Source organism: Centruroides sculpturatus, unplaced genomic scaffold, assembly GCF_000671375.1.
Source record: "Centruroides sculpturatus isolate CEXI.00-Female unplaced genomic scaffold, Cexi_2.0 scaffold277, whole genome shotgun sequence".
In the NCBI taxonomy this organism is placed as follows: domain Eukaryota; kingdom Metazoa; phylum Arthropoda; class Arachnida; order Scorpiones; family Buthidae; genus Centruroides; species Centruroides sculpturatus.
Genome location: NW_019392628.1, coordinates 449,828 through 462,570, shown reverse-complemented (window position 1 = coordinate 462,570; position 12,743 = coordinate 449,828). Strand labels below are relative to the sequence as shown.

At 29.0% G+C, this 12,743-nt stretch overlaps 1 protein-coding gene across 10 annotated transcripts in view; it reads left to right on the top strand.

Annotated features, from left to right (window-relative positions):
* Positions 1-10,782, top strand: part of LOC111617803 (protein FAM151B-like) — a 34,479-nt gene extending 23,697 nt beyond the window's left edge. For all 10 annotated transcript variants that reach the window (XM_023359107.1, XM_023359106.1, XM_023359110.1 and 7 more), the window contains exon 5: positions 8,819-10,782. In XM_023359107.1, coding sequence (XP_023214875.1) covers positions 8,819-9,101 — 283 coding nt within the window. In that variant the 3' untranslated portion in view covers positions 9,102-10,782. The remainder of the gene's footprint in view (positions 1-8,818) is intronic.
* Positions 10,783-12,743: the final 1,961 nt, after the last annotated feature.

Sequence of the window (12,743 nt, the reverse complement as noted above, 5' to 3'; positions counted from 1 at the left end):
GGAATTCTGTACATAAATATATATTATAGAGAATATATTATTTTTAAATGAGCACGGAATTTTTCATTACTTATTCTGTGATGAAACTGAATTTTAGTTTTTAAATTGAGATACCTAAATAAGGGGGCAGCGAAATTTTCCTCCGCCCTGGGCGGCTGACACCCATGCTACACCACTGGTGGGAACTATGAAAAGGTTGCAACAAACTAGGAATAGAGGAGTTTAGAAGAAGCATCAGGATAAGAAAAATCACTATCATGTTAAGTCAAGAAGTCCTTAATTAATAAAGAACGCAGGTACATTGGAAGGTGTGAGAATATTAGCAGTAATAAGGGAAAAAAACAGGTTTGTAGATTATAGACAAAGCATGGATACACAAAAGGGAGTTTGAGAAAGTAATTAATGACAAAGACTGTGAAACATTACAAAATATTTGGAAATGGTTTATAAATCAGACACATTATTAATAATGTGTAGATTTTAGTGCTTTGGGGATGTTCAAAAATCACGTGGGATATTTGTACGAGGGTGAAATTCACTGCTGTAGTATAGGAGTTAAAAGCTATGACGTGGCTATACTGTAAAAGTGTGAAATGCGATAAGAATACACAAACGTGTAAATTTGATTAAAACAAATTTAATCTTGTGATAAACAATTATATACAGAAAAGTTCTTTTGGATTTCCTCAGTCTCTCACAATACCAATTTCTTTCACTGCCTAATGGCAACAACAAACCAAGTAGCTCGCTTCTGCGGTAACTACTTACCCAACAATAATAATCAAACATGCGCGATCCTTAACTAATTAATCCTAAAGATAGAAAATCTAGAGATAGGGAAAAGAGAAGAATGAATAGGATAGTGGGGTCCCTAATACTTGATGAACTTTGATGTTGGCTCGTGCCCTTCTTCTGAATAGTTCTGGGTTCTTTTCTCATGTGTTGAATATCCTTTTCTTTAATAGCCTTGATGGTCTCTGATTCTATCGTCTGGATCTCCATTTCACGGCTCTCGGTTCTGTTCTTGTCGAATTCCGTCTCGCAAGCTTACTGATCTACATCCGTGCTTTTTTGAGTCCAGCAGAAAAAAAAAAAAAAAGACTGTTAGAGACTCCGATTTCTACTTGCTAATTTCCTCGAAGTGCATTGTCCCACCCAACCCCCTAGTGGGTGGAAGGGAAGAACCCCTGTTCCCAGAAGTCAGAACAATAAACAAAGGAAGTTAAAAAGAAGGATTAAGAAGGGGAGAGAGTTATTAAAACTATTTAATCTAGAATACATATATACAAAATAATATGGTGTATAGCCACAATACCTTCTAAAAAATATAATAGCCTCCAGCTTAGTGCAGCAGTGCCTACATGCAGTATATATAATATATACTTTCATCACATAAACTTAGGCTAGTGTTATGTATTTTACATATGGACTATAGCTGTGTTGGGGCTGAAAAAGAGTAAAAGAAAAACAATACTAGTCATTCATCACAATCTTGTTTTATTTGTTTTGTGTTTACATCTTAATCCAACCCTTGTCAGATAATGTAAACCTATTTTTAACAGATTAAATTAATAATAATCACATACAACAAGCTGAAAAAGTGAGAAAATTAAAATGATAAAGTTGAAGGTGTTTACATAGTCTTACTAATACAAGGCCTATTTATAAGTCTAAACAATTTTTGCAGTTTGCTGTCATTTATTAATCTAGTCCTCCAGTGATTTATTCCTGGTTACAGGACTGGTGAAATGAGTGTTTTATGTCTGGTGATCTTGTTATTCTCTAGTTATCATTGTTTTTGCTGATGTGAAAATGCAATTCTTACATGGAGAGTAAAAAATATCACATGGGTGAATGGAAGGCATCAGTTAATTTTCTTAGGAGTTGGTGTAAACGGTCTTAGATTGTACAACAGTCATATGTTACATAAACAAACTTAGGTGATTTAGTTAACAAGCTGATTCACTTGTATGCTACCTGATGATTGGCTTGTTTGCCTGAAAATGCTTGAGAAAAACTATTAGAGTGAACACCAATAAAATAGATTTTTGTTTTGTTTTGTTATATAATCATTCCTTGGAAAAAAAAGATGACAATATTATTTTAAAAGATTATTTCTATCTTAAAAGTTATTAAGTAATATCTGCCTACAGTAAAACTTAAAATTATTTACAAGAACGTATAATTATGTAGTACTAAATATGTTAATAATACAAAGTGGCTCTAAATCTATCTGCAAGTTTACTTTGTCATTCATTTGAATAAAGCATTAAAGTATACAAATATTACTCAAATATCATTTAAAATCAGCATTGAAGCACTTCAAATATATTAATACTTATTTGAATGATATTTGCATCAAGTAAAACATGATGGAAGAGAATTGACTGAATTCTAGATCTAAATCCTTGATTTACTTTCACTCAATTCTTGAGGATAAAGTACAAACTCGTGCAGAGATTAGATCAGATTGAATCATCTGTTGAGTGTACTATTTTTTTCTATTCTGAAAAATGTTCTTCATAGAATTACGTCAAACTTGCTTGCCCTCAACTTCAGTCTCAATTTATAGGGTTGGCAACTAAGTGATTGCAGATTTTGTCAATAGGTGACTTTAGCACATTTTTTTCCTTTGTCATCATGTTCAAAGCATTTAACCTATATTGTTTTCTTGTTGTTTAGACTTCCATCTTTAACTTAAAAAAAATTGTATTGATTAGTTATTTAGTTTCATTTTTATCCCAATTTAAAAATGGAAGAACAAGACGTGCATTTCAGACATATTTTATTGTATTATTTCTGAAAAGACAAGAACGCATCACAAGCACATAAGAAGTTATGTGCTGTATATGGGAATGAAGCCTTGAAAGAAAGGCAATGTCAAAATTGGTTTGCCAAATTTCATTCTGGTGATTTTTCACTGAAAAATGCTCAATAATCTGGCCATCCAGTTGATGTTGATGAGACCCATATCAAGGTCATTATCGATTCAGATCATCATAGCACAATGCGTGAGATTGCACAGAAGCTCAATGTATCACATACATGCATTCAAAAAAAATTAAAACAACTTGGCTATGTCAAGAAACTGGATTTATGGGTCCCTCATCAACTTAAGGAAATTCATTTGATGCAACGCATTAGCATCTGCGATTCACTTCTAAAACGCAACGAGATTGATCCATTTCTGAAACGACTGATTACTGGTGACAAAAAGTGGATAGTTTATAGCAACGTTAATCGGAAAAGATCGTGATTGATGCGAGATGAACCAGCCCAGATGACACCAAAAGCTGAGATTCACCAAAAAAAGATTATGCTGTCAGTTTGGTGGGATTATAAAGGAATTCTGTACTTTGAACTTTTAACAAGAAACCAAACGATTAATTCAAATGTGTGCATTTAACAACACACCAAATTAAGCAATGCAGTTCAAGAAAAGTGGCCAGAATTGGCAAATCGTAAGAGTGTTGTTTTCCAGCATGATAATGCAAAGCCCCACACATCTTTGGTCTCTTTGCAAAAATTATTGGAGCTAGGTTGGGATGTGTTGTCACATCCACCATATAGCCCTGACCTTGCGCCTTTAGATTACCATTTATTTCATTCCATGCAGAACTCCTTAAATGGTAAAATTTTTAATGACACTGATGATGTAAAAACACATTTAATTCAGTTTTTTGCTGGCAAAAATCAGAAGTTTTATGAACATGGAATTATGGCCCTCCCTGAAAGATGGCAAGAGGTCATTGACAAAAATGGACAATATCTAATTGAATAAAGTTATATTTTTAAGCAAAAATTTTGAATTTTCCTTCGTATTTAAAATCTGCAATCACTTAGTTGCCAATCCTGTATTTTAAAACATAACGACTACAAAGCAATATAAATGGCATCAAATACTGATATGAGTGACATTCAAGTAAGGTTTGTGCACCTCGTCATCCAATTGTAATAAGGCTTTAAACTTAGTAGGTAGTTTTTGGACATCTTATTCTTTAATTAAATGTCTTTTTGATTAAAGCAACTCATCATCAAGAAGATTGTGATTATGCAACTTATTATTTTTCATTATAACGATTAAATAACTGTTGGTGCAAGTTACAAAAATAAATTAAAAATATAATAAATGTAATTTAAACAAGAAAAAATAAATAAAAAGTTACAGCTTTTTAAAATTAAAAAATGTTTCATATGTGAAGAGTTCAAATTTAATAAAAAATCATCATAGACTTTTCTTAGAAATAGACTATCTTTCTCAACTTTGTAATAGCATGAGTCTCTAATTAATAATTTTGTTTGTTTTCAGAAGAGATCTGAAATGATGTCAAGTTGTCATTTAATGGTGGTTATATGATATCAGTGATTCAAAGATTTGGGTGTTGTTTTATTTCATTTTTGTATTTATGCCAAGAGTTTATGTAATAACTATCATTTCTGTCAGCTCTGATGTTTTCCATATGTTTTTTAACTTTATGGAAATGAGATTTCTTTATATAACTCACATATTCATTGTTCTTGCTATCTCTTCTATCCTTGGTGAAGATTTTACACACTACTACTATTTATTGACTATCTGTATTCTTTATTGTTTTGAAGATATTAAGCTTTTTTTTAATAAATACAAATAATTTCATTATAGTGTATCAATAATTAGTTCATCTGATCTTTTTAATCTTGGAGCATTATTATGATTGAAATTATTATTATAAAGCATCTTTGATATTTCTTCATATCTATAGTATGTGAATAAATATCATCCAGAAATTTATATTGTTTATTATTTTCTTTATGAAATTTTGTCTTAAGCAGTGCTTTAAACTTTGTTTTGCTATTTGCTAGCATTGATTTGTTATATGCTAACCATTTTTACAGATGGTAGTAAGCAAATCATATTGGATTAATATTAATTAATAAATCTCAATGTTATACAATTTAAAAAGACAAGTTAAACAATTAAAATGTCAGAGTGAATAAAACCAGGATTTATACTAATTACAGTCTTATTTACTTATCTTACTTAATGTTATCTGTTTAGCAAAATCCCAGAGTGATTATCCAATACAATAGAATTACTTATTGTAAAGTATTAAATTGTAAGTGACCAACCATCCTCCTTTTGTAAGTTCTGTCCTCCTAAATGTCCTCCTTTTCAATATTTGAAGACTAGGTTTCTCATTTCCTGGAAAATTTGTCTCCAGCGGGATTACAGGAAAAATAATTTCTTTTCCCGGGATCCTGGGAAATTCCAGGATGAGATAGTAAAATAGAATTTTATATGAATAAAAAAGATCATACAGGAATATCATAAATTTGAATAATTTAATTTATTTTCTAGTAAGTAACTAAAATCTCACCCATACGGACAGGTAAGGCTCAATTAATTTATGTTCTCCTACATTATAAGATGAAAGTAAAATAAAGCGTTTCATTGGGAGTTTTAATGATTACGAAAAAAAATACTATTTTATTTCTAAAGATGAAATAAAAAGTAAACTAAAGTGCGATGAGTGATATTTACTTTCAGCAAGTCTCCGCTGTTCAATGATGCGCAAACACAATACATAGATATTACATGAACTAACAAGTAGAGACTTGTAAAACGTAGGTAATAATATGCAGCAAGAAACCTCAAAATTTCTCTTTTAGGTGAGTGTTCAAGATGCAACTTTTCGTATAATAAATAGAAAGAAAACCTGCCATGGTAAATTATTATTGAAATGCGAGATTTCCTGGGATTTTTCTTGTAGGGAATTAACAGCGAGAATCCTGGGAAAACGGGATCCCGGGAAAGAAACCCTATTGAAGACTAATCGTAAATCTCCGTATTCAATCGATGCCAATCAAATCCGTTGCGTGTGATGTGATATGATGATTCATCAAGGCTTGGTACAGTGTGGTGAAATGTGATTATGATAGGTATGCACTCCGCATGAGAGATCTCAAGAGAGTACACTGTGTGCAAGTGGCTTTGTTTACTTCTTACCGAAACACAACACGGCACATATGCATGTAGTAGAGATTATTATAGTGTATTATTGTTGTAATGAATAAAATGTTTCTTTTATTTATGATATTTTTTCCTTCAATTTATTTGTCCTCATTTTCATTGTAAAAAAGTTGGTCACCTTATAAATTGTTTTCTACGTATATGACTTCATAAAAACGAGTGTTGAATTTAATACAACACTCGAGAGCATTTATTTGACATTGTATTATGTAATTTGGGATAGTTTAAATTGTTTTAATTACATCTGCTATTCCATATTTAGTTTAATTCTTAGTTTTTAAAAATTGTTTTCTAACAAATGTCTTCATAATAATTTGCTTTTGTTAAATACAAAATTTTTGTATATTTGTTTGATTTGTTTTTGAAGTGATATTATTTTGCTACAAATTTTCCATATTTGTTCATAAACTTCTTAATGTTGTCTAAACAAATGTTTATTAAGAAAAGTTTGTTGTCTGATAAGCAATTTTATTCAATTTCTGATAATCAGTCAAATTTTTAATGCTTTTTTGGTGTTTAAGAATGTAATGCAGATGTTTAATTTACTAATAGAGTAGAACCCTGATTATCTGAGGTAGCTTTCTATTGAATTTGTTGGATGGCCTGAGTAGCAATTGATAACAATACTTTTATGAATGGATTGAAAGTTCAGAAGTGACAAATGCTTTTTGTCTGATATATTTTTCTTTGTATTGTATTAATACATTTTTGCAAATTTGAAATTTGACTTCTGATCAGGAAAAAAAAATTTAATCACAGCATATTCATTATAAAGCAATTACCTTTACAAAGCATTATATACCATTACAAAGTAAATCACCTTTGGGATGTACAATTTCTGGTCACATAAGTGAGGTTAAGAAAAAACTGGCATACAAACTATAATTAGAATACTGCACTGAATAATAGAATATTGAAATCCAGGATACATGTACAGAAAATGTATGCTATTTGCATTAAAATTCATCCAGATATTGTGCAATACAGTATTAAATTCAATTGTTTATTACTATTTCATAAACATGTTAATTCTGTTTATGGATATTAAACGTTTTATTTAAATACTGTATTTTTAACAGAAGAATTTAGAAAAAATTATTAAATGAAAATCATTAAATATGCAAAAGTGTCCAAGTATCAGAGAAAAAAAGTGTCAATGATTAAACCAACTTTCACATGAGACTTGATATTTTTCTTCTAAATGCTGCAAATGATATATTAGTGAGATAGACCAATCATCGCTGGTTTACATAGTTATATTTTTACAAAATACAATCAGATTTTGTGTAAAATTATTGAACAAATATATAATTGTCTTTCTTTCTTACTAAACTCTAAAATAAATCTTCCACTTAACCTGACAAATTAAATTTATTTGTCCAATAAAGAAATTTGACTTGAATTTGAATTGCATTCGCTTAACAGTCGTCAGTTACCTGAAGAAGAACTTTCAAGTTCAAAAATGTTTGTAACGTTCTGTTTTTTCCAAGAAGCACACTGGCAACAGGTTCCCGGTATGTTTGTTTATTGTTTACTTTAACCCGACGTAGTATAATTCCAATTAAATTTATTTGAATCGTCAAACTGTCCAACTTGTTTGAGGGATCTTGGCAAACTGTTCCAAAACTACAGTAACAAAGCATAATTCATTTAAAGCACTTTAAACAATACATTGAGTTTAGTAATGCAGGGTTTTCTTGTTCTGTTAGCTATGTGAATGGGGATAAATGCCACTTTTGATCACTCCTATCTTGGCCACTTAAGTGAGATGGATAACAAGACAGAATTTAATTTATATTAAAACTCATGCAGTTTTACAGGGGAATTTCAGGGATGGTCACAAAGCAAAGTTTACTGTAATTTATACATAAAAGTAATACATAATGTATTTAGTCTGATTGGGCCTCATAGCTTTTGTAATTCTGCTTTGTTCTAAAAGTTACATCTACTTGATAACTATATTTTTGCTTTTTTCAGTAACTGATTTATTAAAAATTACACTTTAAACACCACAAAATTGTTAAAACAGTTATGACAACAACATTTGTTTGATGAAAGTTCAAAAGTCGTATTATGAAGGTGATTTGCCAACTACATTAAAATGTAGAAAGATATTTGATTTTCTTGCATTTAAGATGTCACTTATGATCTTAAGTTTCTTTTTCATTACTACTATACTATGGTTCTGGTTGAATGAATGAATAACTTCAAAAAAGTTTATGGTTTTTTTGGTATCATAAGCTTAATAACATTAACATGCATAATGATAAATGGTGATTGATAATTGAACCAGATTAAACTTCTCTAACAGATGAAGAATATTGTTTGACTTATAACCTATCCTCTTCCCCTTTCCTATTTTAACCCAGTCTTTATTCGATGCCTACAGTCAAACTTTATTGTCTGAAAGAGTATTGAGCCAATTCTTTGTTTTTGTTTTAAAATATTTTGTATGTAATTAATTTGTTTGAAATATTGAAGGAGGGACATTGCATTTTTGTAAGGTTGGTTATGGATGACTGTGTCTGTTATTTACAGGTAAATATAACAGATGTCTTATTTGAAGGGTTTGAGGATTTTAAAAATGTCTTAAGTAGAGGTGTCTGCTATTCAGGAGTGTCCATTAATGGAGGTTTCACTGTATTCTCTTAATCGCATTCCTACTTCATTTCCATTTCAATGGCTTATAGATTGACAATGAATGTTAATATATGTGATACTGAAAATGATCATTTGCATTCTAATGTATAATTAAATTAATAAGTATATATGATTAAAAGTGATGTTTTATTTATTAATTTATTATAGCTACACAAGAGAGTCTACTGATCTCATGTTGGGTTTAATTAAAGAATACAGCCTAATGCAACCAGTGATGTTTCCTGTATGCATTTCCATATTGAAATATTCCATACCCGAAATACAGAGACTCTTGTATCACGTTCCTAACAGTTCCCTAGTGGTGTGGTCAGCAAAGGGTCATCCTGTCATCATCGACGAATTGCTGTCGATACGGAAAGCATTTGGTTATCACCAAGTATTCTACGATCTTCCGGAGGAGCAGCTAGAATGTTTCTTTTCTGTCACTTAGAAATGGAAAATTATAATTTTGCAGAGATCATTGCCACTGCAAAAATTTATTCTCGATCCTCTGTCGGCAGTGGCATTCTCTTGCTGCTGTAACGAGAGGTCAATTCTAGCATTAATGTGCACATCGTCTTTCTGTATTTTGCATATTTGGTCAAACTTGATTTTGAAACTGTAATCAAGCGGGATTTTGAGAAACTGTCATAGTTAGAATTTTCTCCATTCTGGCCACAAAAAAAAAAAAAAAATCGGGTTTTTAAATTGTCAGAAAATAATCTGTTTAAAAATTAATAGCATACTTTTGTCTCCGAAGTTCTTCATACTATGTAAATGTGCACACTGCCAAGTTTATTTGTTGTATATTGCATGTAATCATAGTACAATTTTCAGTAAATATGTCAAGTTTTTTTTATTTACATAAGGTTCCTATAAGTCAAAAGTAATTCATATGTAAAAAATGATTGTAATAGACATTTTATGTAGCAGTGTCTCGGAAGAGACTGGTGATATTTGCATCAAATTTAAAATTCATTACATCATTGATAAATACAGATGTTTGCACTTATTGTACATAATTATAAGTATATAGGTTAAATAAACCAGAGAAATACACATACATACACAAAGAACACAATACATACACAAATGCATTGGTACATATCTCACTGTTTTGCACCAATAAATTTATCCATTACAAAATTAGAAACATTAAGAATATAATATTTTTAAGAATATCTAGTTAAATAACAATTGTAAAGAAAGGGTATATATATGTATATTATATATATATATACACTGTATATTGTGATTTGGTCAAATCAAGTGATAAGTTGCCCGACTAAAATGGACAACTCTTGTTGAGAATGTTAATAACTACGGATTGTGATATATATAGAGGAATATTTACGAAAGATGTTATAGAGCTTAAGAAATGAGTTATTGATTTGATATAGATTTATCTTTATAAAGATGAAGAAATTATTAAGTTTTTATATATTTAAATTCAATTTATTTATAATTATTCTAATTGTATAAAACTGGCCTCGGTTAAAAATTTAAATTTGTGATTCGAGTCATTTCGAAAATTGTCGTCATCAAAAGTTTGTAACAGAATATTTAACGTCAGAATTGTTTACTATAAGTAAATACATTATGTGAAGCTACTGTGATGATCAAAACTATAAAATTAAAATTTGAATTTTTGTAATAATTGATTTTGAAGTAAAAAGGAAAAGTGATATTAAAAAAATTATATATATATATATATACACATATTATATATACACACATTTATTAAGTTTGTTATATCAAATTCTATTGTTACGGCGATGTTGTTTTGTAATTAGAATTTGTAAATGTATCGAGACGCTAAGTAACTCGAGGCAGAGGTGTGTTCAGCAGAGATTTCACTGTATTCGAATATAATCAAATGTCTTTATAGATTGTTATTTTCACTTTAAAAGCTTCTTGTATGTTTTATTAATCAATAAAATTCCATCATGAATGATCATAAATATATTCTTTTATTTGAACAAAGTAATGGAATATATATGTGACACAACAACATATTATATAATAATTGTGTTGATTATAACAATACAAATGAGAACAAATTTCAAAATTACACTTTCTTTTTTATTATTATCCATATAGAATTCAAACTGATAAACAAAAAATGAACTGTCTATGGCAATTTGGTACTTCGTTAGTACAGATTCGAAATGAGTCGTGAGTAGAATGTTTGTTTACAATGAATATGCAGAAGGTCAGAATTTATCTGGCAACCAAGATTAAAAATGAAACTATAGACTGACTAAACATTATTTACATGCCTAGGGCAATATTATTGCATAGTGTTAAGAGCTATTGTTAATAACACAAAAATATGTAAATAAATGATAACAATCCCTGCATTCCATTTTAATATCACAAGTGCTTATAAATTTTCTCTTATTACATTAAGCAATTATTATTATTTAGCACTGTATAGTGAAAAGTGAAAATACCAATTGATTTGAGGTTTCAAATCGATAACGATATCGGATAAATTCTTCGTGTGGAAAAAATATATTCGGTAGGATGACTATAATGGCAATAATTGTACATTTGGAAGATATGTTCATAATGAACACAATTTTTTTGTGCAAATCATCATCATATACATACATAAATTAATTTTTTTAATTTTAAAACTAAGTGTACAAGAATAAAGTTTAGTGATGTTTCTTAAATGTCTTCTCGTAAAATAAATTTTACGTTTATTTCAAGCTCACGTAACAATGGAATGAATTGAATTCGACACTGGGTCTTTTAACAATGGAAAACAGTAAAAAAATAATTTCTAAAAATTATACAACATAATGCAAAATTTATAAGTAACATCTTGTTTACAGTAACAGTTTCTGTTCATAATCACAAATTACTATGTATTTCAGATGTTTTATCATTAACAATTATATCAAAATAACATATACAGTACAGTAAAATATGCAAAAATTTAAAACTGTCAAAAAAGAATAAACATTTGTAAATTTGAAACTATTCACAATAAAAATATTATTACCGTTGTATACTTTACAAAATACAAAGTATATTGTTTAAAATTCAGTTTTATGATGATTCGTGTCATTTGAGATTTATTCTGTTTACATACAGATATTACTAATCTTTTGTTTGTTTCTTATTCTTATATTTTAATACTTTGTAATTTGTAAAATATCAATATATGTGACTGTATTTTTCATTAATTTAACATCTTTTTGAGTGAAGAACTCTTTTTTTTTATTTCTGATATTTATTGCTGAATAATATATTTAAAACACCATTATAAAGAGATTTTTTTTTGGATCAGGCTTCCAAACATTTTAACTACGGCTGTACTAATACGAAGATCTGATATTTGTAATAATTATTTTGTAAATTGTAAATTCCAATACAATTATCTTAAATATCAAATTTTTATACTGAAACCACAACTGATAAAAATTTTTATCAGTTGTGGTTTCAGCAACTCTGATACTTTTATTAACAATAAACATTAACATCACAATGAGAGAAATAATAAAATTTTATGAAGTAAATTTTTAATTCTGAATGGTCTGTATTCTTTTCAAATTAAAAATCTTAATCTAAATTCTTTCCAATATTGTGAAGTTCTCAGAAAATAATTGTTGCACAGATATAAAAAAAAAAGAGTGGCATAAACTGTAGATTTAGTTTATGTTCAATTTAGTTAGAAAATAATTTTAAAATAAATGAAAAACAAAATTATTTACTATGAATATGTGAATACATTTTTGAAATGTGATAAATTATGTAATGAATATCATTATACAGTAAATCCCCACTAACTTGGACTAATAGGGGTGAAAGCTGTTTGTGTTTACAAAAGTCCAAGTTAGCTGAGTATTTTCTCTTATGACATGGAAAATAAGAATGTGGATATACGGTAAAGTAATTTACTACAATCAGCTCTATATAGATGTTCTACTGAGTTGAGATTATACTGCTGAATTTATTATTACAGGAAATGGGCTCAAAAAATTTCATGACATTACAGTACATGGCAATGTACACTCTTTAGTAACAGTAGTAATATAATGCATGGCATTGCAAGAACTTCTGTGTATTGAGAATACTCATTAAT